A 26402-nucleotide genomic window follows, 5' to 3' on the forward strand; every position below is an offset into this window, starting at 1 on the left:
GGCTCCCACTGTCCACCCTATCTAATCCTCTGATCATCTTGTATGTCTCTATCAAGTCACCTCTTAACCTTCTTCTCTCTAACGAAAACAGCCTCAAGGCCATCAGCCTTTCCTCATAAGACCTTCCCTCCATACCAGGCAACATCCTGGTAAATCTCCTCTGCACCCTTTCCAATGCTTCCACATCCTTCCTATAATGCGGTGACCAGAACTGTACGCAATACTCCAAGTGTGGCCGCACCAGAGTTTTGTACAGCTGCAACATGACCTCATGGCTCCGAAACTCAATCCCTCTACCAATAAAACCTAACATACTGTACGCCTTCTTAACAACGCTATCAACCTGGGTGGCAACTTTCAGTGATCTATGCACTATGAAGAAAGCTTTGGCTGACATGTCCCCAACCTTAAGCCCAAACTGTGTGAAGAAAGTAGTCCAGTTTCTATTGTGATTGGTTTATTAAATCAAGCACATAGTGTTCCACAAGGTAAAATCATACACCTAGCTGCATTATAGCATTTTGTGAAACCAGCTGACCAGTCTGCCGACATAGTTTGAACCTCACACACCAATATTAGCAGCTTTTTTTCAAAAGATGAGGATTTCTGAATTGCCCTTTTTCCAGTTAATGTATCATAGATAGCATAATTGTCAAGTTTTACTTTAAGGAGTCTATATTTATTGATTCTGACAACTTTTAAAACATAATTGTATTTTCTCTCTTGTTTTAAAAACAAAGTTGGACCAAGAATGACTGAACCAGTGATACCTCAATGTATTATTCATGAAGAAGTGCTTGCTGTGACCTGTCCAATCAATGGATTTAAACCTAGACCGCTGGCTATCACCTGGTACAAAGAAAAGAATGCAATTAGAAAAGAAATTGGCAAACTTCAACCAGGAGAAACAGAGGTCTTTGAAATAACAGAACCAGGGCAACACAAGTACACCCACAGTACAACTGAGCTGAAATATGAAGACCACACGCACACTGTTGCCAGTGTTTTGTATTTTATACCAACTATTAATGAAGATCATGAAGCAGCATATATTTGTGAAGTAACACATCCAGCCACAGACACACAAATAAGTGAACGGATTAAGCTAAATTTAACAGGTACCATCAGTATTTCTCTATTTTTATTTTGTTTGTCTTACCACAGATTTTGCTATGATCTCTTAACAATCAGCATAGAATCAATTATTGAAGTGTACATTTAGAATAGCATTGAGTGGATAAGTAGTTGATTAGCAGTAAGAGCCATTACCTAATGTTGATATTGTTGCAATTTTTAAATTGTCTCTCAAAATATGACAACTTTTAGAAGATCTTGGATAAAATTGTGTGTGCATCAACATAAATGGTGGACTATTCCACCTGGGAATGAGAAACGCATTTGTTATATTTATGAAGTATTACTTGGAGATTATATTTTTCCTGTAAAAATAATCAAGAAGAAGAAATTGAACAGTTTCTGGCTATGATATATAGTGCTCTCCTTTCTGCACTGAATTTATTTTATTGAACAAGTCTAAAATATTGAATTGAATGGTTATAACTTCAATTTGTTCTGAATTTCACTTTGGTAGCAATCTTACTGTGTTTTACTTCTGGTCTCCTATTCTTCGGGTTGTTGCTGTGGTTGCTGTAATTTAGAAAAGATGCTTCCTAAATGCATACTTGGAATAAGCCAGAGAACCAGATTTTAGCAGGATAAGGAAAATATCTCAAAACAACAGAATGAGGTAAAGAGGCATAGGAATTTGGGAAAGGAATTCCAAAGCTTGAAGGCTAGCATTATGAAGTCGGAACAGCCCTTCTCATGGGAGAACTTCTCAGAAATTCAGAAAAAAGGATCAGCAAATTGATATATCCAGGGTTAGAACAGATAGTAGCTTATCATCTTTACTCAGTTACCTTGCATTTTGTACAAGGATGGCAATTCAGATGCATAGTTAAAATCAAATATTTGTACAGTCATTTGTAACTTTGCTAAGCAGATGCCCTTTTTTTTGCTGTTTCAACTTGAAATAAGTTTTAAAAACTTCAGTTTGGAACAAAGCCATAATGAAACAATCAAAATTTATGTTTTCCCATTTTTTTTTTCCACAGCTATCCCAAAATGTGATAATATAAAACTGTCACCAGAAATTCCGATTGTTGATGAACGAACAATGGCATCTTGCAGAATATACTCATTCTTTCCAAAAGGCATTAAAGTTATCTGGAAAAAGGGCGATATTGTATCAAAGGAAATGAATGCTGATACTGAAGCAAACTATGGAAAGGATGGCCTTTATTATTTCACAAATCATTTTGAATTCATTCCTTGTAGGGAAGATTTGGGGAAGGCATTAACTTGTGAATTCCAGCATGAAAGTATCACCGGGTCCAGAAAAATTGAACGTGTACTGAATCAGTTAGGTAAGTAAGATATTTTGTTATTATTGACATATTCTGAAATAAACATGACAATGTTCAATGTGAAATGCACATGTGGTTGACTTTGTTAACTTTTTGTGAAACAAGTGATTTTAGTGGAATCTATATACTGGATTCATGTGCTGCATTTTAATCTCTGGATTTTAGCCAAATTAATTAAATGAAGGCTTCCTATCCTTGCAAGCAGTCTTCAATGAAATGAAATTAGAACTTCAGTCAGTTCCTTGTTAATTTGAACTCAATTACCCTCAACTCAAAACAATTCATGACATAAACAGAAAACTAGCCAAAAATACTGTAATGTTATCTCATGGCAGTATATAGTATGCCATTATACCTTTAAGGGAAGCATTTATGGCATCATCAATGTATCATAGCACGAGATTATAAGCATATAAAGGCCTCAGTCTCCATCTTAACTGGGATCACTTGAAGCGTGACATGATTGGAAGCGCACTGTTCTTTTGTATTCTAACAACTTAATGTTAGCCAAAACACTGATTTTTTTTTTTCTTTCTATTATTCGTTCATGGGATATGGGTATAGCTGGCTTGGTCAGCATTTATTGCCCATCCCTAATTGCTTCTGGTAGTTAAAAGTCAACCACATTGCTGTGGGTCTGGTGTCACACGAAAGACCAGGTAAGGTGACAGATTTCCTTCTGTAAATGACATTAACAAACTAGATTGGCAATGGTTATATGGTTGCTGTTAGACTAGCTTTTTAATTCGAGGTTTTGTTTGTTTTTAATTGAACTCCAATTTTGACATCTGCCATGTCCTCAGAACTTGAGCCTGTGGCCAGGATTACGAATCCATTGATGTTTTTGCTATGCCACCACCTCCTCTGTATGCCTGTGAATGTTTGTACACAATAGCTAGTTGTAATTAACGTCTGTGGGATTGTTCAATGCCACGGTACCTATTGCCAGTTTATGTTACGAGGATCACATAAGCAGTGTCACATCAGGTAAAATACCTGCTGGGGGCAAAAATCACATCAAATGTCAGAATGGATATTTGCAAAAAGTAAGAAAGGTAGAAAGTGAGGCTGAGCCTGCACAATCCTGGGGAAGGCTGAATGGGGTTTGTTCCATAGCTGACTGTATTAGACTTGACTTGGAATACTTGATATTAGTGGAGACAATGTTGGAAAAAACAATTTCATCAAGCAAAACTGACACTTTCTTCTTGCAGGCCATCATTTCAGAACTAATGTGGAAATAAAGTTTTTGAATTACATTGTATAGTAATACAGAAACAAAAGAATGTACAGGCTAAGAAGTCCATGTTGATGTTTATGCTCCGCATAAGTGCTTCTGCTCTCCCACTCTCCACTGCCCCCTTCTCCAAAAAGCAAAAAGTTATTTGTCTAATCTTCTCAACATTGCCTTTATTTCTCTCACCATTTTGCAATATCCATCTTCATCCATCTTAAAATGAATTTGCTAGTCACTTTCTGGTAATTTGCCCAATCTGTTATACCAGAAGGGTGAGGTGAGTCACTTTAGGAGGAAAAACAAGACAATGGAGTAGACGATGAATGGTAGGATAGTAGGAAATATAGAGGGTCAGAGGAAACTTGGTTTGCATGTCCACAGATCCTTGAAGGCAACAGGATGGTTGAATAAAGTAGTTATGAATGCATCTGGGATAGTGACCTTTATTAGTTGAGGCATTGAATACAGGAGCAGGGAGATTACAATGAAAGTGTATCAGGTGTAAGTTGGGCCACAGCTGGAATACGTTATGCAGTTCTGGCCACTGTCCTGTAGGAAGGATGCAATTGCACGAGAGAGGGTGCAGAGGAAGTTCATCAGGATGTTTAGTCTATGACACATAAGAGCAGGAGGACCCATTTGGTTCATGGAGTCCATTCTACTATTTAATAAGATCATAGTTGATCTGATAATCCTCAATTCCTCTTTCCTGTCTTTTCCCTGTTTGATTTACTTACTGATTAAAATTCTTCTCAACCTTGAATACATTTAGCAGCCCGACCTTTACAGCCTTTTGCAATAAAGAATTCTACAGATTCACCAGCACCGGGGAGAAGAAAAACCTTGCCATCTTTGAACTAAGTGGGTGACCCGTTACTCTGCAGTTATGCCCACGGTCCTAGGCTCTTCCAAAAGAGGAAATAATCTCTCCCCGCATCTACTTTGTGAAGTCCCCTAAGGAACATTTATGTTTCAATAAGGTCATCCTTTTACTTGTAAACACCAATGAGTATAGGCCCATTCTACTCAACCTGTCCTCATAAGTAAATCCCTCCATATCTGAGAACCACCAGTGAACCTTCACATTGTTTATGATCATTCTTCTCAAGGATATTTTATGATGAAATTCTTCATCAATCCAGTCATATTTACATATTCTAGATTTAAAATGGCTAATTCCCTGGTTTTACAATGTGAGAAATTATCCCAAACATTGTCCATGAACTCCTCAATGCTATCTTTGTCAATTTGGTTTGCCTATTCTGTATTAGAATTAAAATTAAAATTAAATTATTGGAGCAATTTTCCAACAAGCCCTGATTATGTCTTAATTTGTACTCTGTCCTACAGTATAGCTACTGTGAGACTAAAACAATTCTGTGACGTCAAGATAATACTTTTGTAACCAAGGGGAAAATAAAGTATTTGTGACCTGTAGCTAGCCCAAAATTCCTTCGGAACTGAATGGGTATGTTTTGGGGTTTAAAAAAAAACACCTCCTTTGGGCTGTATATAGTGAGGGGAGGGAAGAGTGTCAATCGGTGAAAGGAGGAGAGTTGTCACCAGTCAGATTTTTCCAAATTTCATTAGTGCCATGGGAACTATGCAGTTTTTGTTTTAGTTTCTACATGAAAAGTAATTGCACTCCTCCAATTTGGTAGCTGCCTGTAGCAGCTGAGGCTCTAAACTCTTGAATTCCCATACTCAGTCTCTCTTCCCACCTTTATGTCCTTTAAGATGCGTCTTAAAACATATCCTTTTGTCTAACTTGTCCTCATATTGTCACAATCGGCATGCTGAATTTTATTCAAGAATGTAGCTGTGAAACCGCTTGACTCATATATGTTGTTGTTTAATACAAGGGCAAATTTCACGTCATGAACTGCTTGATACTTTGTTTCTGTTCTCATCAACACAGCAAATAAAATGTTACAACTGATTTCTGTATTATGATAAATACTATAGTTTTTTTTCTCACAGTATTTAACTGTGCTAAGTATATAGAAATGTTTTCATGCCAAAATCTGATGAAATCATTCATTGTTTTATTTATTGACCTATTAGAGTTCTGCAGGTAACAACATGTTAATTTGATTTGATTTATTATTTGTCACATGTACCGAGATAGAATGAAAAGCATTGTTTTCATGCTAACTACCTACATTTGTAGAATATCAACTTAAAAGATCATTTTTTGTGCCGAAAATTTTGATGTAAAAAACACATTCTTGCTAAATATATGAATTTGTTAGTGGTACTATAATGATACACACAACTTTCACTTATATGTATGGCGTGGAGATGTCTTGCTGCAGGACCTTGGTGAAACCACATCTGGAGTATTGTGTACAGTTTTTCTCTCCTTATCTGAGGAAAGATGGCCATGGACGGAGTGCATCAAAGGTTTATCAGAACGATTCCTGGAATAGCAGGACTGACTAAAGAGAGATTGAATTGTATAGGACTACAATAAATGGAGTTTAGAAAATTGAAAGGGGAATCTCTTTCAAAAAAAATTCTAACTGGAGTAGACTAGGAAGTGGTAGGCTATTTAAGACTGAGACGAGAAATATTTCTTCACCCAGAGAGTGGTGAGATTGTCGAATTCTCTGCCACAGAAAGTGAATGAGGCCAAAACATTGATCCCTTTTGCCCCAAGAACTATATCCAACCCCTTCTTGAAACCATTCAAAGAATATGGGGAGAAAACAGGAACAAGGCACTGAGTTGGATGATCAGCCATGATCATATTGAATGGCAGAGCAGGCTTGATGGACTGGATAGCCAAATCCTATTTTCTATGTTTCAATAATATTTCAAAATGGTTATTATCAATAATATAACTTATAGTTGTGAATAACTAAAATTTTAGATTTGTTGTAACCTCATCCTATAGCTGTACTACCTTTAAAGTTCCTGAGTTATTATAGAAACTTGCAATATTCTATTGTGTCTAACTATATATTTTCTGTTATTACAGTGTCTCCACCATTAGTAAAATACATAAAAAGTGAACCAGAATTCCCAGAGGCAGGAAAAGAAGCAACCATCATATGTCATGCATATGGCTTCTTTCCAAAGGAAACGTTGTTCATGTGGTTTAGAAATAATGAGAGAACTGATGACGCAGGAATCACTTTTACTGAACCTCAGAAAGATGAACAAACTGGCTTCTACTACAGTGAAAGCCGATGGAAATTGTTAATTAAGCCAGAATATCACCAGATGGAATTCAAAGTTGAGGTTCTACATTTCCCAACTTCTCACAAGCCTTCAAGATCTAGTTTCATCCTTCGTCTTGGAGGTATGAATTTAGTGTATATTCTTTCTGTACTAAACTTATACTAGACTATGTATAAGCTATACACTTTTGTATTTAGGAATGTGTGTGAAGTTTTACCACACTTCAATAACTCCAAATATAAATTTGTTGTATCATATTGAAATTTTCCAGAGGCAGTGGTGTGTTCCTGCTTACAAAATACAAAAACAGTGGCAATTCTTCCTGCTTTCCAGTCACATTTTTAAAGCTTGATTGCATTTAACCTGAACTGGAGTCCTAATTGGATTATAAAGCTATTTTAAAAGTCTAATACTTATTTTCAGTTGTCAACGTGAGTTATTTTTGAGTCAATGCATTTGCCAAAAAAGTCAAAATAATTGTAATAATAAGCATTTGGTATAGGAATAGGCATCCAGTAATATCCTGCTGATCTATGACCTGACTGCATATACTCTAGAGTGATGATGACAGGTTTGACTCTGACGTCAGATTCTGAGGTGGTTCAGAAGATTAAGTACAAATAGAGAATTTCATTTCTTGATTTTCTCAGGAAGAATCTTCAGTGATACAGATCACATTTGCCTGCTCTGGTGTAAGACGAATCTTCACCACTGCTCATTACACCACTGCTCATTATGTTTCATCAGCTATTGGTAGAACTTCTGCCACCATCCTTTCTCCTGGTAGAGACACATAGGGACTGTTTGGTCCAATGTGGCAGTGAGAAACCACTTGATAGTTTAATGAGAAGAGGCTTTGTTTTAAATGAAATATAGTTTATTGTTTGATAACAAGGTTATCCTCATTGCAGAGGCTATGTGGAAGACCTAAGGGTGGTAGGTCTTGCTCATTTAAGATCCTAAGTTGTTCTCCCACATGTCCATATGACATCATTGTAGCAGGTGGTATTTAATTCACTCCAGGATATTCATCCTTACAGATCCTTACAGCTTTATACAATGCCTACAACCAGTTCTATTTTTCTACCCATTATTAATATTTATATATTTGTCTACATAATTAGTTTGCAACTGCTGTATCTCCACAAGTCTCTTTACATATTCGGGCAGTCTGGAGTCTCGCTATTCTCTCAAAACACATTATCTTCAGGCTTGGAAGATAGATAGAACTTTGAGTTGAAATTTGTTGACTTTTATTCTGTTTCTGACGACGTGAAGGCTGAAAATCCCTTCAGATGAGAGTAATCTTTTAAAAAATCTTTGGATTTCCTTTTGCAGAAGTATGGTTTCCTACTAAAACAGGCACTTGCTCCATTGCAAATCTGCAGGACCTTTAAACTCCCAAATTTCCTCAATGAGAACAACTGTGGAAATAGACACTTTCATTTTTGCAGTATCCTGGATCCTAGAACCTGGAAATTTCTTCTTGACTATGCCTTGAATCATTGGACATTATAGTTTCTTCTTGGTGGTGGTTTCCAAGAGGGTTATATACACCACCTCTTCAATCTGTCAGCAGATTTTAATTCTCAATCTTCTTTAATTCTCAATCTGTGCTGAAGTATATAACAACATTTCTATTCTTCCTTTGGAACTATAGTATTGGTGAAAACAACAGGCTCAACTCCTTCAACATACTATTTGCTGATTTGCTGCTTGCTGGATGTGATCTCTATTCCTGGGAAGATCAGGAAATGAAATTTTCTGTTTGAACTTGGTCTTCTGAACCACCAGGACATCTGACATCCGACTCAAATCTGTCGTTGTCATAATTTATTGACTGCACTGTGTTTACTGATAAATCTTTAACGAAAACAGAAATTGCTGCAAAATCTCAGCAGGTCTGGCAGCATCTGTGGAGGGAAATCAGAGTTAACATTTTGGATTTGGTGACCCTTTTTCAGAACACCATTCTTTAGAACTGACGAATCTTCAATTGACATAATTCAATGAGCTCAAATGGGCAATGCTGCTCATTAGCTTTATGCTTGTTTCCATTTGTTTTTTGTAACCATTGCCAATTCTTGGAATCTAAACTCCATTTGTAGCAGGGGAAATCTTTTGCCAATAACTGGAGGCTTCCATTTTTCTTACTGTGTGAAACAGATTTCTTATGCTGACAAAGCTAATCTCGATTTACTGAAAAGGTTTCTAATAGTAGCTATAAATCAGGAGGTGGAAGGGAGAGAGGAACATAGTGAAAATTTGACTGGAAGGAAAGTGGCACTGAGCACACTGATGGAGCTGCAAGTTTCTCAGTGCCCAGATCATGATGTGTGTCATCCTTTTGCCTTTAGAAAAGGTCGTTACTGAGGTAGTAGATTAATTTGTGTTAGCTTTTCAAAATTCACTAAATTCAGGAAAGGTTCCAACAGACTGGAAAGAAGCGAATGTAACCTGCCTATTCAAGACCGGAAGGAGGCAGAAACTGGGTATCTATAGTCCAGTGAGCATGATGTGTGTTGTGGGGTGTTAGAATTAATCATTAAGGAGCTTATGCCTGGATACTGGGGAAAAAGTCAAGGTTATTAGGAGGATGCGGCATTCTTTTTGTGAAAGGAAGAAAACAAATTTTAACCAATTTCTTGGACTTGGTTTGAATAAGTAGTATGTGCACAGTGTATACCATTGACATATTATAGTTGGATTTCCAGAAGGCATTTGACCAGGTGAGCAAATGCAGCTAAATTGTCATGTGGCACAAAAAAAAATAGGAAAGTTTGTTTTAAAGAGGACATGAAGAGATCACAGACTAATGTAGGTTGAGTGAGTGGACAAATATTTTGCAGATGCAGTAGGCTGTGGAAATATATGAAATTGATCACTTTGGCAAGAAAAATAAAAATGGGTTAAATGGTCTGAATTCAAAGATAGCTGTCAAAATGGCCACCTACACATAAAAACTTAATGATATCAGTTACTGGTGATAGATGTCCCCAACTCAAAATGTATCTGCATGCATAGTTGACATCACTAAATCCTGTACGCTATAATAGATGGCATGTAATGTGGAAAATGTGAAGTTGCTCACTTTGGTGAGAAGAATAAAAAAGCACAGTATTACTTAGATGAAGAATGATTGAAGAATTCCAAAGTGCAAAGTGATTTGGATACATTGGTTCGTGTCACAAAAGATTTAGTATGTAGGTAAAGCAGATGATCAGTAAGGCTAACGGAATGCTAACCTTTATTACAAGAGGAATTGAATATGAAAGTAAAGATATTATGCTTCATTCTATAGGACATGAGTGAGACCACGTCACAAATACTGTGTGAAGTTTTGGCCTCCTCGTTTAAAGAAGAATGTAAATGTTTAGAAGGATTCAGAAGCAATTTACTAGATTTATACCTAGAATTAGTGGTTGTACTAAGAGGAAATGTTGAACAGATTGGGCTTGTTTTCACTGGAGTTGAAATAAGTGAGGGGTGACTTGGTATAAATCCTGAATGGCCTTGATTTGAGCGGGTGTGGAAAGAATATTTTGTCTTGTGGGTGAGTACAGAATTAGGGAACACTATTCAAAAAAAACTAGTGTTGCCCATTAGGAAAGGGAGGAGGAGAATTTTTTTCACTGAGGACTGAGAGACTTTGGAACTCTGCTTAAGAAGGTGGCAGAGGCAGCTCATTGAATACTTTTAAACAAGGATAAATATATTTTTGTTAGACAAAGGAATAAAATATTATCATGAGTAAATGGGAAATGTGGAATATGAAACACAAACTGATCAACCATGATCTTATTGAATAGCAGAGAACATCCAAGGGGGCCAAACAGCCTCTACTTCTCCCAGTTTGAATGCTTGTAAGGTTTATCAATGGCTAAGGCGAGTAAAATAAAAAGAACGCAAGTAAACCAAAGTAAAAATTTGTAAGAAAGGATGTTGCATCAAAGATTCAAGATCTACAGTCAGTTTGGCTGGAATTAAGAAGCAGCAAAGGAAGTAAAACATTCTGAGAGTTTCTTTTTTACAGACTACCAACTGTAGTGGTTATGTTGGGCATGGTGTAAAAATCAGAAATTTAAAAATGCATGTAACATGTATAATTGTAGTTTAACGGTCAGCTTCAGCACGGAAACAGACCCTTCAGTCTAACTCATCCATGCTGACCAAGTTTCCCAATCTAAACTAGTCTCACTTGCCTGGGTTTGGCCCATATCCCCCTCAACCTTTCCTAATCATGTTCCTGTTCAAATGTCTTTTAAATGTTGTGACTGTACCAGTGTCTCCTGCCTCCTCTGGCAATTTATTCCACATACACTTCACCCTCTGTGTGAAAAAAGGTGCCACTCAGGTCTCTTTTAAATCTATCCCCTCTCACCTTAAAAATACACTCCCTACTTTTGAACTCCCCCACCCTAGGGAAAAACTAAATCAACATTCATACAATGGAACACAAACAGAAGTTGTTGGAAAAGCTCAGAAGGTGTGGCAGCATCTGTGAAGAAAAATCAGAGTTAACATTTCAAGTCCAGTGACCCTTCCTCAGTTCTGAGTTCTGAGGAAGGGTCATCGGACCTGAAATGTTAACTCTGATTTTTCTTCACAGATGCGACCAGACCTGCTGAGCTTTTCCAGCAACTTCTGTTTTCCTTCCTGATTTACAGCATCCACAGTTCTTTAAGTTTTTAATTAATGGTATAGAGGTTGAAATGCTGCAGTGTGTATGAGAAGAGTTTCTGGAGCAGTACATTGAGGAGCCAAGTTTAAATCAGGCTGTTTTGAACCACCAAATGGTTGATCACAGATGTACATTCCTCTGAGGAACAAACACTCAAAAGGAAATGTAAATCAAACATGGTTAATGAAAAAAGTTAAAGATTGCATTAGAACAGAAAAAGTGGTTTACATAGAATCCAGGTAAAGTGGCAGTTATGAGGACTGGGAGCAATTCTGAACTCCACAAAGGTCCCAGAAACTGGTTTAAGAACATAAAAAATAAAAATGTAGAGAGGAACATAAAGCAGGACTGTGCAAACATTTTTGGGTAGGTAAAAGGGAAAGGATTAGCTATGACAAGTACAGACCCGTTACAGCAGGGAGAACAGGAGAATTTATAGTTTTAAAAAAAAATGACGAAGAAGTTAAGTTGCTACTTTGTGGCTATCTTCATGGGAGAAGATACGAAAAATCTCTCAAATACTAGATGACTTGGGACTTGTGAATCTGAGGAACAAAATGAAATTAGTGTTACTAAAAGGAGAACGAGTAGATGTAATGTATTTTGGATTTTCAGCAAATGTTTGATTTAGTTTCCACACAGGAGTCTAGTAATTGAATTACAGCAGATGGATTGATGGGAAATGTACGAGTATAAATTAAGAACTGATTAACAGGCAGAAAACAGAGAGGACTGGCAGGAGTATGCAACAGTCAGAATTGCAGTGAAGTGAACTAGGAGGATTGTGCAGCAAAGTCACTGTGAAGCAGACTGGGAGGAGTTTGCAGTAAATCAGCACAACTGAAGCGAAAGAGCTCATGCTTTCAAAACAGTGTAAGAGAATGAGGAGTCAGCATGAAGAGCCATGAAAGTAGGTGTCTGTGTGAGAAGAGCAGTAACAGTGAGAGATAAAAACCAGTGTCAGAGACATCTGTTAACTTGTTTCTTCCTTTAACAGCCAAAGTGTGATATTACAGGAAAACAATTAGATGATTGGTGGGTATTTCCTCCATGTCTTTTGGTCAGTTAATTTCATTCAGGCGACATTACTACAGCTGAAGAGTATAGTTAAGAAGTTCACCTTTAAAAATATTTAACAGACTCATTAATTAATTGAATATAATAGAGGTGACTGGGCAGGTGGTGGTTGGCAGCTTTGGGAACTGGTGGACACAGGTACATCTGTGGTGCACCATATCTGCACAAGTGTTGGTTGCTTGAGGAACTTAAGCTCAGAGTTAACGAGCTGGACTCTGAACTGTGGACACTGAGACACATCGAAGATGAAGAGAGATACCGGACACTCTTTCAGGAGAAAGTCACACCCTTTAAATTAATGATAGCAAATATGTTTGTGGTCTGCAGCAGGAGTGTGTGACTGAGAGTGTGGCATGTATTGGATCCACAATTTAGCTTTGGAGTAGCCTCAACCATTCACCTTATCGAATAGGGTATGAAGTTGCTCTTGGTATAGACAGTGTCATAGATTTTAGGGAGTATGAGAAAACTAACCACACACCATGTTCGTGAGTGGCAGTTAAGTTGATTTTTTTGAGGGGGGTGCTTTTTGAGAGTTGCTTGGTGGAGAAAAGAGAAATGAGGTAATATTAGGGATTGCATAGTTTAGGTAATGGCACTGTTCTCCTGCAACAAGGACAGTTCCAAAGGCTGTGTCCCTTACCTGGTGTCACATTCAGGACATCTTTTCTGGACTGGAGAGGAACTTGGAATAGGAGGGGAAGGATCGAATTATTGTGGTCCACATATGCATTAATGCCATAAGTAGAACTAGGAAAAGAGGTTTTGCTGAGGGGATTTTGAGCACTTCAGGGCTAAATTGAACACAATCACAAAGGCGGTAATCCTCAGATTAATGTCTGAGCCAGATGCAAGTTGATAAAAGATAATTAAGATTAAAGAGGTAAATGTATGGTTCAAAGATTGACTTGGGAGAAATGAGTTCTGGAGGACTGGAAAAAGAGAATTTTGTTGGGATGGGTTTCATTTGAACTATGTTGGGACCAGTATCCTGGAAAATTGTATAATTAACGTTGTAGATAGGGTTTTAAACTAATTAGCACAAGGGGGAGTGTTCAGTTGAAGGGAAGTTTTTAAAAAAAAATCAAAAGAAATGTGAAAGCTGAAGTGCAGGGTATTGAAGAGGTGAGCGATAATCCAAATGTGATAAGAATGTGCAAGGATGTTTAACGTTCCTGGGGAATAGTAAAAGGAAAAAGAGGTGATTTCTTAAATAGGGAAGGTACCAGTGCAAAAATGAGTATGATATGGGTACAATAGATCTTGTTGTGGAATCAGCTTGGATGTGGGATACAAAAGCCTGATGAACAGTTTCTTGTTGTTTCCAAACAGGAATTCCAGTAGTTTCTGACATCGTTCCAGAGCCAGAAATTCCATCCTATGGAAAACGTCTTGTTCTTAAATGCCATGTAAAAAATTTTCCTGGAAATGTATCCTCTGCCAGATGGCTAATGAATAACAAGTATGTCTCTAGTGGAGTCACAACCACAGAGCCTCAGAAGGAAGAAAGTGGCTATTACCAGTTATTTTCCAGCATGGAGTTAATGCCAACAGCTTTGGATTATAATAAGGAAGTTGTATTCGAAGTGATGCATGAAGCTTCACCCAATTCTATTCAAAAGCAGCTGTGTTTGAAGCTTCCAGGTATGTTTAAAATTGTGCAAAATCCTAATTACTATAGAACTACAGCATTGAATAATTTAGGAAACAAGAACAGAATTGAATTTATCCTGGTTTTTTAAGAAAAAAAATGACAATTATGAAAGTGCGAATCTGCTCCTGGATACCTATTTCCAGTGCTTTTCTGTTTGTTATAAATGGGCCCAGATGGGTGAATGTACCAATTCTTTGGTTTCAGAAAACTAGAACCTGCCAAATGTTCAAACATTACTCTTTGCCATTCTAAACTTAGTGAGAATAACCAATCAAAGCATGATCCCAGATGTGGAACTTGAAGCCATTACTGAGAGCTCACCCAGATGTCAGGACTATATGCTATTAAAACTATTCAGTAATTTCATGCTGCATTCTGAACTGTTAAGCAGGAAAAATAATATTTGCTTTCCAGTCAACTTGGAAGAATACACAATTTTTTGAAGCCTTTTAATGCTTCTACTAATTCTTTTAGTATTCTGGAGTGCAAATGATCTGGGAAATCTATTTTATAGCCTTATTAAAAATGATATCCCTTTGAATGTTTATCTCGGTTGTCAATCCCAAATATTTCTTGGTCCAACCTTTGATATCTCATGATTCCTACTGTTCCATATGAAGTAGTAACTGAATTTGCTAACTTGAACAATTGAATTTGCTGAAGTTATGTCAAGAACAGTTACTGTAACATTGAGACAAACTATCACTGCAGATAATGTGCACACTCATAATTTGTACGTTCTGTTCTGTTTTAAGGTTCCCCTCCCACTCTGTCGGAAATCAAATGTAACCCAATGAAACCAGAGAAAAACAAAGTGGCAACTTTCACCGTTTCACTGACTGATTATGCACCTCAAGAAGTTGAAATTAGGTGGTTTAAAGGAAAGGAACACTTCACGGGTCAGGTGGCTCATACTAAGCCTGAAGTTGCTGAAAATGGTCTCTTCTCATCTCTAACAAGTATAAAATTTACACCAGTAGAATCTGATAATGGGATAGGAATCAGATGTGAGGTTATTCACCCAGAAACACAAGAATTTATGGAAAAAAATATGCGTCTGGCATTCTAAGATAAATATAAAGATTTCTTGCATCTATTTTGAACACAAGATAAATATAGATGGTGCAAGTTTTATTTTAAATTGCTCCCACACAACTGGCATTTATCATTCTGCTTTAAACACTTGTTTTGCATAGCTGGTAAATATAAAACAAAAAAATCCAGCTTGAAATGATGAAATGCTTTGAAATGTTCTGAGAAAGGGTCACCGGACCCGAAACGTTAACTCTGTTTTCTCCTCCACAGATGCGGCCAGACCTGCTGAGCTTTTCCAGCAACTTTGTTTTTGTTCAATGCTTTGAAGGGTTCAGAATAGAGCTCCTTGACTTGAAATGTTAACTGTTTCTCTCTCCACTAATGTTGCCAGACATAGTGAGCATTTCTCACTCTTTTTATTTCCGATTTCTAGCAATTTGAAGCAGTTTGATTTTTGTTGACCTGTTTAGCCCATTTGAAAATTGCACTTTGGTCATCTGGAGTTTCTAGTAGGATTTCACTTGTTCAGTAAGCCAATTAAGTCACTTATGTTATAGTGAGCAATTAAAATTGGGGTGGTAGGCTCAATTATGTTTAAAAATAGCTGACTTTGATGACATTAATTTCAGTTATTTACACTTCTTATCTCTTTACCCTCTGAGTTAGGGCAGGACTTTGAGTTGACCCACTGTCCAGTTGATTCATACTGGTAACTCCAGGTGGACAGAACTAGATGAGAATTATTCCTAGCTGCAGTGTTGTTCACAGAAATGGGTGGAAAAATAGTGGGGAGAAATTTCATTCAGAAAACCATCATAATCAATGGATTGTCTCAAGAGCAAAAGCTAAACAGATTGGGGTTCTAATCATTGAAGTTTAAAAAAATGAGAGGTGATCTCATTAGAACATAGGATTTTAAGGAACTCAACAGGTTAAATGCTGAGAAGATGTTTCCCCAAATGGGAGAATCTAAGCCTCAGAATAAACAGATGCCAATTTAAGACTCAGATCAGCAGGAGTTTCTTCTGATGGTTGAGTCTTTAGAACTCCTTGCCAAGGAAAGCTATGGGAAGCAGAGTTCTTGTCTGTTTTTAAGTTCCGATAGATACTTGATTGGTGGTGGTGGTTGTGGGGAGTGGGTGGTGGAGGAATGAACGATAATGGGGGAAAAGGCAGGAAAGTGGGCATGACGAATGTCAGACCAGCCACGATCCTATTGAATGGTGGAGCAGATTTAAGGGGCTGAATGGCCTACTCCTGTTCCCTTTTGTTATGGTCTTATAGAAATATCAATTTGCTGTAAAGCAAAATAAAACTTCTTAAATCCAGGGAGACATGAAACTGAGGTCCCATCTGGCCTTTCAGCTGGATATAAAAAATCCCATGGCAATATTTCAAAGGAGGGCATTCCCTAGTTTCCTGGTGAATATTTATTCTTCAATTAGCATCACAATAACATGTCAACTGGTCATTGTGACATTTCTGTTTGTGGGATCTTTATTTTTTGTTATGTAACATCGCCATCACATTAAATCATTGGACATGAAGTTTGAAATTTCCAGTGGACACAACAAGGCACAATATAAAGACAAGTTATTTAATAATAAGTGGAAGTGAAACCTTCTCTCAGTCACAACTTAGGAGGAGTTTTATGGTTTAAACTTGAGACCCCGTTAAACATTTCAGAAAGATGGAGAGTGTTAAGGTGTTCTTTGAATTTTAGCCAATTCTGGATGACTGAATTTGATGTGCACTTCACTGAGAAAATGCACCAGCAGTTTTAAATGTGTAATTCATTTCAGTTCTCCAATTGTATGTGAGATTTCATCACATTTTGTTATATTTCAAGACTGACTTTAGATATGGAATTCTCTGTTTTGTTCTGATTTTTGAAATACACTTCTTCCTATTGCAACCTCAGACTAGATTAAACAGGTTGATTGACGCAACATTTTTTTTTCTAAAAAAACATTCAGTTACATAAGAATTGTTTTGCAGTCCAGCAAACACAAGATTTATCAATTTGTTCACTGAACTACAAAGTAGCCAAACTGTTAGAGACCAGAAAACTGCAGATGCTGGAATCCAAGGTAGACAAACAGGGGACTGGAAGAACACAGCACGCCAGGCAGCATCTGGAGGAAAGGAGCAGTCAATGTTTCAAACCCTTGGTCACTACTAGAAAAACCCTGAACCTCACCCCAGAAATTTCCTCAAATTTGTTATCATAAAGAAATTATTATTTATTGTAATGCTGTCATTTGAAGAGTTAGTATAGATGGATACTGTTTTTTAATTAACTATTGAGAAAAGAAGGTACGCTTTGCTACTGGTATTAATTACGGCTTTAAAGCTCTGCCTTTTGAATTGGAAAATTTGTTAATAGGATAAATTTTAATGAAGAAAACAGTGCATTGTTGCTTCAAAGTAGAAGCAAATTACTGCTGTATGGCTGACTGTGATTTGCAGCATTTTCAGTGCATTGTTCCTTTTGCATAATATGATTAAATTTCCTAGACCTGAGCCCGAAAAATGATACAACTCCAGTGGACTTGAGCTGTAAATTACTTCACCAGTTCTATGGTTAGCCCACCATTTGGTATTTTCTTCCAGGAGATGTCAAATGCAAAGGTGAGTATATCAAAACCATTCGATAAGGTTCCACATGGTAGGCTCATTCAGAAAGTAAGGAGGCATGGGATTCAGGGAAATTTGGCTGTCTGGATACAAAACTGCTGTCCAATAGAAGACAAAAGGTGGTAGTAGATGGAAAGTATTCAGCCTGGAGCTCGGTGACCAATGGTGTTCCGCAGGGATCTGTTCTGGGACCTCTGCTTTTTGTGATTTTTATAAATGACTTGGATGAAGAAGGGTGGGTTAGTAAGTTTGCCAATGACACGAAGGTTGGTGGAGTTGTGGACAGGGTGGAGGGCTGTTGTAGGTTGCAACGGGACATTGACAGGATGCAGAGCTGGGCAAAGAAGTGGCAGATGGCATTCAATCCAGAAAAGTGTGAAGTGATTCATTTTGGAAGGCCGAATTTGAATGCAGAATACAGGGTTAAGGGCAGGATTCATGGCAGTGTGGAGGAACAGAGGGATCTTGGGATCCACGTCCATAGATCCCTCAAAGTTGCTACCCACGTTGATAGGGTTGTAAAAAGGGCGTACGGTGTGTTGGCTTTCATTGGCAGGGGAATTGAGTTTAAGAGCCGTGAGGTTATGATGCAGCTCTATAAAACTCTGGTTAGACTACACATGGAATATTGTGTTCAGTTCTGGTCACCTCATTATAGGAAAAATGTGGAAGCTTTAGAGAGGGTGCAGAGGAGATTTACCAGGATGCTGCCTGGACTGGAGGGCACGTCTTATGAGGAAAGATTGAGGGAGCTAGGGCTTTTTTCATTGGAGCGAAGAAGGATGAGAGGTGACTTGATAGAGGTTTACAAGATGATGAGAGGCATAGATCGAGTGGATAGTCAGAGACTTTTTCCCATGGCGGAAATGACTGTTGCGCGGGGGCATAATTTTAAGGTGATTGGAGGAAGGTATAGGGGAGATATCAGAGGTACGTTCTTCACACAGAGTGGTGGGGGTATAGAATGCATGCCGGCAGTGGTAGTGGATTCAGATACTTTAGAGACTTTTAAGCGACTCTTGGATAGGCACATGGATGATAGTAAAATGTAGGATATGAAGGGTAGATTGATCTTAGTAGGATAATAGGTTGGCACAACATAGTGGGCCGAAGGGCCTGTACTGTTCTATGTTCTATGTTCTATATACCATGAAAATGCATCACCTGATATAATTACCATATTGTTCCTAAGGCAACATAAAGTCCATGTAAGTGACAGATTTTTAAATGACTTCAATGGAAGTCCTCAATTTGTAGGAAAACCAACTTTGAGTAGAATTGTTGGATAATTAGTGGCTATCTGCAGGCAGGCTCTGTCCTGCACTAGGTGACTGCCAAGTACAATTAGAGGTCTTTGCTCAACATCTTTAAAAGTAGTTTGCAAATTAACAGAGCTCTGGAAGATGACATCATGGTGAGTTCGACCATGCTGAGAATGCAGCCCAGTTCACAGAAGCCCTACAGCATGAAAGCAGGTTATTTGGCCCATCAACCCTCTGAAGAGCATCCTACCCAGACCCCACTCCCCTACCCCATACCTGTCACCCTGTATTTCCCATGGCTAATTTACCTGGCCTGCCCACCATGGACAATTTAGCATGGCCAATCCACCTACTCTGCACATCTTTGGGAGGAAACCAGAGCACCCAGAGGAAATCCACGCGGACATGGGGAGAATGTACAAACAGACAGTCATCCGAGGCTGGAATCAAACCTGAGTCCCTAGTGCTGTGAGGCAACAATGCTAACTACTGAGCCACCACGCTGCTCTCAATAGAATAGCCAGACCATGTTATTGCACATGTTAAATTTTGTTAAATACACAGCTACATGAATCTTAGTTTCTCATGTATTTGATCATGTCTTTGTTGCTAGTTTTAAGACTCCAATCTAATCAGTGGTGAATTGCTTTTAATAATCATTTAGATTTTTCTTTAACGTACCTTACTTGAGTCACTTGATAAAATTATAGAGAAATCTAACAAATTTTCAGACTAACCGCAAAAGCTAATTGGAGACATAATTAAATATTTCCCATAGCTTCCAAGGTATTGGGACTTGAAGCAAAAACAGAAATTGCTGGAGAAAATCAAGTCCGGCAGCATCTGTGGAGAGAAAGAGTTAATGGTTTTGAGTCCAGTGACCCTTCAGAAGGGACTTGATGTTGGCTTATGCTATATCTTGTAGTAACCACAAGGTGTTCGCTGTGGTCCAATCTTAAAAATTATGATCACAAAAGCCGGTACAGTGACAGTTATTTTTAAACTTCTTTCCTTCCCTATGGTTTGCTTTTTTTTTTAAACTGTGAAAACTTTATATTTTTGTATCTCTGGCAATGGAATCCATCTTTTCCCAGTGAATGTGTGTCAGAAAGTACTCTGCCTTAATTTTTTTTAAATGATTCTCTCTTGAATAGTGAAACCTGGATAATCTATCTCCTGAGATTTTTACCTGTAAGTAATCGTAAAATGTTTTGTTGTAGCCAGCCAAAAAATACATTAGCAACATTAACTGTTTCCCTTGTCATGCTTACAAACTGACAAATTGTTTGTTTCGACTATATATGGATGTTAGTCGATACAAAATTATACTGTTTGTCTTTTTTGTATTACAATTTGTAATTAAATGTATCCTAATGAGAAAATGTAAATGTTCAAATGGTATGATCTATAAATACAGTAAATAATGAAATCTAAATAAAATACATATCACTGAGAAATACCGTTTCCTTCCTTATTGACATACATTACCAGGCTCTGGAGTCACCTACTGTACAAGTGTTTCTGTGTATGTTGAATTATATTTCCAGACACACAACATTGAGTTAAGAAGTACATGAGAGGGAGCCTTTGGCACAGTACATTATTTAATTTATATAAATATCTGATTATTTAAACATTGTATTTATGATGTGCAATGTTTTACTTAATACATTTATAATTTTTTAATGTTTACTCTGAACCCCAGAAATAAGGCAGACAAAACTGAATCCAATGTTACAATTATGTTTTATTTAATGTTCTACTTTGGGTTTGTATCTGCTGTGTTTTTTGTGCTATAATCAATTTCCACGTTAACAGTTTTTTAAGCTTTGGTGGAAAGTCTGAGGGATCCAGACATACGAATTGATTCAAGTTGGAACCATTCAATACCTTTTAAAGCTTTATCAGCAATATATAATTCTTCACATCTCTGATTTAAACTTTTTTCCTATAGCCCCCCAAGGGACCTTATCTGCTCTTCATGCTAGACATCTTTTCTGTTGCTGAAAAGACCCAGTGTCAGATTCCACATGTACACTGCCAACACATCTCTACGTCACAACCTCTCTTAAACCCCTTACCGCCTCTATGTTGGCTCACTTGGCCTGGAAGAATTGTTCTTTCATCATGTTTATTATTGGGGAAAACCAGTGCCACCATCTTTGACCTCCCAGCAGAAAGAGAATGCTAGTTGCCACTGATTCCGTGCCTTCTCCAACAACTGTTGCACATTGAACCAGCCTGATCCCAGTCTTTGTGCTTTATTTTATCTAGATTTGAGCTTCTGACCCTATTTCCTAATCATTAGCCATCTACTTCTGCCTCCACTCGAGTTCCTCTTTGTGTTGGTGTCACCTCCAGACTTGGCTATTCCAATATACGCATAGCTAACCTATCTAAATATGTAAATGCACATATTAATCAATTAAAACCTTTAAACTTATTAAAGATTTAACAGCATCTTAGGTTTGTTTAGTACATCCTCATCAATGGGTGTGAACCTTTGATCTTTTACTTATAAATTCTGTGCCTGATACTAACTCTGTCACTAACACCTGAACGAGTGAGGCTAAGAAAGCTTGTGTTTTCGAATAAATCTGTTGGCCTATAAACCTGGTGTCGTGTGATTTCTGAACTTTTTAGAGTTAAAGAAAATAAATAGCAAAATACTTCTTTCTAAACTTAATTTATTGTTTTGGGAATGTACTGGAAATGTATTAAGTAAAATTTTGCATATCATAAATACAATGTTTAAATAATTTACAGATATTTATATAAATTAAATAACGTAAAACGCAAACTGACTGCGCCCCCCAGCGGTGGAAATTGGACAGTCAGCTCCGCCCAAACCCGGCCGAAACTCGGTGAAAGTGAAACTCGGGCGGAGTGGAAGCTGCCGGTTCGTGTTGTCGGGGTTTCCAACGAGAGAAGCGCGGGGTCGGGACACACAGAGAGAGGGGGGCCATGGGCTCGGTGAGGAGCTCGCTGCCGCCTCTGGTCCCGGTGTTAGTGCTGCTGACCCTGGTACCGCACTCAGGTAAAGGTCGGGGATAGGGGGAGCGGCCATTCGGCCGGGCTGGGGGGATCAAAGTTGCTACAGATTTGTGGCTGGCCGAGTAAAAATGAAAGCAACAACTTGGCGATCGTTGACCCACGAGCCTCGCCCTGTTTCTGGGCAAGTCAGAAGGGGAGAAGGTAGAACATGCGAACGGCACATGCTGCTCTGACCTGTACAGCTCATAGGAGTACTTTCACTTCCAATCACGATTTTAGTTTCATCCCTCTGGGAAGCCCATTTAGTCCCACCCGGCTTCCAACAGACTTACCCATTTCCACAATTTGCCCGATTCCCTTTAGAATAGTAACAGCTTTCGAGGATGACTGGTTTTGGGCTTTGTGAGGATTGTTGTATGTGGGACTAACCAGGAGGCGAGGAGAAATGCCTGCAAAAGGAAGGGGCACTGAACATAGATTCAGTAGTGTCAAAACACTTTCCTGTTCAGCGGTATATCGTTCAGGACTACACACTAAAACTGGAGTAGGTGTAAAAATAAAAACCGGAGGGTGTGTGGATGCCTTGAGGTGCAATGGTAGTATCTCTATCGTTGAGTTAGGAGGCCCAGATTCAAGTGCCACCTGTTCAAGAGGTGTGGAATAACATCTCAGAACAAGTTCATTAGAAATATCTAAATCATCTCATGGAAAATTTAAAAAAAACTGGAATGGGAAGGCCTTGTGTTGCAGTGCTGGTGGTGTCCTTACCTTTGCACCACAAGGCCTGGATTCACGTGCTGTCTGCTTAAGTTAATTCAAAAATATATAACTGGCATGATGCTACAAGGTAGAGTGCTTTATTTCTCCTTCCAATTCTATTTTGATTTAGCCCACACACTCACTCCTTTACGTTTGATGCTCTGCATTGCCCAAAACTGGCTTTGCATGAGAATTAATCAATTGGAATTCATGGGTAATTTACTGGTGGTTAATAGATGAAAAGATACCACTGGTAATTTGTTAATGGTGGGGAGGACAACAAAAAACGGTGTAAGAACACTTCTGAATATTTAAAAAAAAACTAAAGACTGAAGTAGTTCACCTTTTATTGCATTGGCCTTAATGGGCTGTGCATATAAATTGAACAATTGGAAACATCCCCCAACTCTGTGCCTGGTCCCACCTGCTCTGGACGTGTCTAATAATATCTCTGAACAGGTTGATTAGAAAATATCTTAAACTGGTAGTGTCCATACCTTTGAATCAGGAAGCCTGGGTTCAAGTCTCAACTGCTCCAGATTTGTGTAATAACATTTCTGTCCAAGTTGTTGAAAAAATATTTAAAGCCAGTTGTTTGGAGTATAATATCTCCACCCCAACTCTAATTTAATACCATCTCTCTCTTCCTACCCTTTCTTATTTGTTGATGCTACATTGCTCATGGTGGGTAGTGCTTATAAATTGTTAAAAACCGAAAAAAGTGTAGATGCTGTAAATCAGGAAAGAAAAGAGAAGTTGCTGGAAAAGCTCAGCAGATCTGGCAACATCTGTGAAGAAAAATCAGAGTTAATGTTTCGGGTCCAGTGACCCTTCCTCAGTTCTGTTTATTAACAATAATAAATATTATTTTTTGAGCTCATTAAGGAAACTTGGTAGAAGTCTGGATAGAAGTACCAAAAGGGAAACATTTTCGCCATTTTGGTGATTTGAATTAAGACATTTATATTGACAGTGGGACTCATGGAGTAGTCTGGTTGATTACCAGCATATTTCTCATAACACTATGATGTTCACTTTAAGGTTTACAGCTACATGGTCACTATTTGAATGGTGAAGTACCATAATGCAGCTATTTTGTGGAAATAAATCTGAGTAAGGACTCGCTTTTAGTAGAGAAGAAAGAAGGAGACAAATCTGCTGAGAATGTACTAGTGTTACTCAACATCAAGTTCTCTTTCCCAGCCCAATATTGGAACTTACTCCTCATTAATGACCAGAGACATTTAAATCTAGCAAAGGTTCTACCTTTAGGAGATGGGTGGTGAGAAAATCGATTCCTTTTTGTTTTAAAGAAGATGCATTGAGGAATTTAACTTGCGGTTATGTATCCAAAAAGAGATGTAACAATGAGCTTGTGATTTAGCTGCTAATCTTAGATATTACAAATGGTATGCTGAAAATTGAAACTGCAAATCAATGGCCAGATATGCTTGCGTCATCATTTTTTTTGCTTGATTAGATTGTGTTCCTTTACCAGGCTTCAATGAAGAGGGAGAGAAGATAATTTTATAACAAGACAGAATTTTTGGTCTATGAGGATCAAATAAAGCAAACCATTGATACTCCTATGACCTATAATTATGATAAGTTAAATATAAATTAATTGTAAAATGCCCATTAGTTAGCAGGTATGTCTTAGTCTGATCTACTAAATTGGTTCAGCCATTCACACAGTGTATGGGTTATCAATTTTACTCACAAGGTCCTCTGTTACAGAATTTTATGCCTTTTTTGGGATTTAAGCTGATTGCCAGCCAAGAGCAGTGCATAACCAATCCACCAATGGGCACTGTCTTCATGAAAAATGGCATGTGTCTGCTGAGCCTCTTCAACTCTGCTTATGATGGGTCTGGATGATGTAGACACAGTATTATGCTCAAGTAACGCAAACATCTGTAACTGTGTGTTTAATTATACCCAACTTCTGGGTATGGACTTGTCTCCTTTTGCTTACCTGCATCACACCACCAGTTTTAGTTTTCCCCGAAGCCTTGGTTTGCAATCTTAATTTCAGCCTTACTTCCCATGGCAACTGAAAGGTTCTGTTTCCTTTCTTAGTTTCCCTTTTCAATTAGGATTTGTCTCAAAAAAAAATTCATAAACACTTAAGAGTCATAGGGATGTACAGCATGGAAACAGACTGTTGCATATTCTAAATTAAACTAGTTCCATTTGCCAGCATTTAGCCCATATCCCTCCAAACCCTTCCTGCTCATATACTCATCCAGATGTTTTTTAAATGTTGTTTATTGTACCAGCCTCCACCACTTCCTCTGGCAGCTCGTTCCATACAAGCACTACCCTCTGCGTGAACAAGTTGTCCCTTAGGTCCCTTTTAAATCTTTCTCCTCTCACCTTAAACCTGTGCCCTCTGGTTTTGTTCTCCCCTACCCTGGGGAAAAATCCTTGACTATTCACCATATCCATGCCCATTGTGATTTTATAAGGTCGCTCCTCAGCATCCGACACTTCAGAGTAAATAGCCCCAGTCTATTCAGCCTCTGCCTGTAGCTGAAATCCTCCAGTCCAGGCAACATTCTTGTAAATCTTTCTTGAACACTTTCAAGTTTCACAACATCGTTCCTATAGCAGGGAGACCAGAATTAGATGCAGTATTACAAAAGTGGCCTAAACAATGTTCTGTACAGACGCAACATGACTTCCCAACTCCTATACTCAATGCACTGACCAATAAAGGCAAACATACCAAGCACCTTCTTCACTAATTAAAAACCGAAAGAACTGCGGGTGCTGTAAATCAGGAACAAAAACGAAGTTGCAGGAAAAGCTCAGCAGGTCTGGCAGCATCTGTGAAGAAAAAATCAGAGTTAACGTTTCAGGTCCAGTGGCCCTTCCTCAGAACTGGTCACTGGACCCGAAACGTTAACTTTGATTTTTTTCTTCACAGATGCTGCCAGACCTGCTGAGCTTTTCCAGCAACTTTGTTTTTGTATCTTCGTCACTACCCTGTTTACCTGCAACTCCACTTTCAATGGATTATGAACCTGCATTCCAAGGTCCCTTTGTTAGGCAAAACTCCCCAGGACCTTACGATTAAGTGTTTAAGTCCTGTCCTACCAAAGTGGAGCACCTCACATTTATCTAGATTAAGCTCCATCTACCAATTCTCGGCTCATCAACCCATCTGATCAAAGTTCCATTGTACTCAAGAGGAATATTATCAATCTGAGTTGCAGAGAACCTTATTGAAAAGAGGGATAATGATATCAATGAATTTCAGCACAATTGAGGTATCAGGTATGTTGGATCGGCTGATCAAATCAAAAGACATGTGCCTTTGGTTGTTTGTGAGCATTTGCTGAACAGTCTGAGTGAGTTAATGGCTGCAGAAATGATCAAATTAAAATAATCAGTTAAGTTCATTGTGTAAGATAACAAGGTGTAGAGCTGGATGAACACAGCAGGCCAAGCAGCA

The 26402-nt window shown here is 38.2% G+C and overlaps 2 protein-coding genes across 2 annotated transcripts in view; both read left to right on the forward strand.

Moving 5' to 3' along the window:
* Nucleotides 1-20603, forward strand: part of LOC109934974 — a 37384-nt gene extending 16781 nt beyond the window's left edge. Inside the window, exons 6-10 of the mRNA XM_020533657.2 lie at nt 741-1118; nt 2115-2426; nt 6644-6967; nt 13937-14248; nt 15014-20603. Coding sequence (XP_020389246.2) covers nt 741-1118; nt 2115-2426; nt 6644-6967; nt 13937-14248; nt 15014-15327 — 1640 coding nt within the window. The 3' untranslated portion in view covers nt 15328-20603. The remainder of the gene's footprint in view (nt 1-740; nt 1119-2114; nt 2427-6643; nt 6968-13936; nt 14249-15013) is intronic.
* The window catches only part of LOC109934977, a 225473-nt gene that overhangs the window by 170700 nt on the left and 28371 nt on the right, over nt 1-26402 (forward strand). The gene's annotated exons all lie outside the window — the stretch shown is intronic.

The sequence above is a fragment of the Rhincodon typus genome, chromosome 17 (genome assembly GCF_021869965.1).
Source record: "Rhincodon typus isolate 14 chromosome 17, sRhiTyp1.1, whole genome shotgun sequence".
In the NCBI taxonomy this organism is placed as follows: domain Eukaryota; kingdom Metazoa; phylum Chordata; class Chondrichthyes; order Orectolobiformes; family Rhincodontidae; genus Rhincodon; species Rhincodon typus.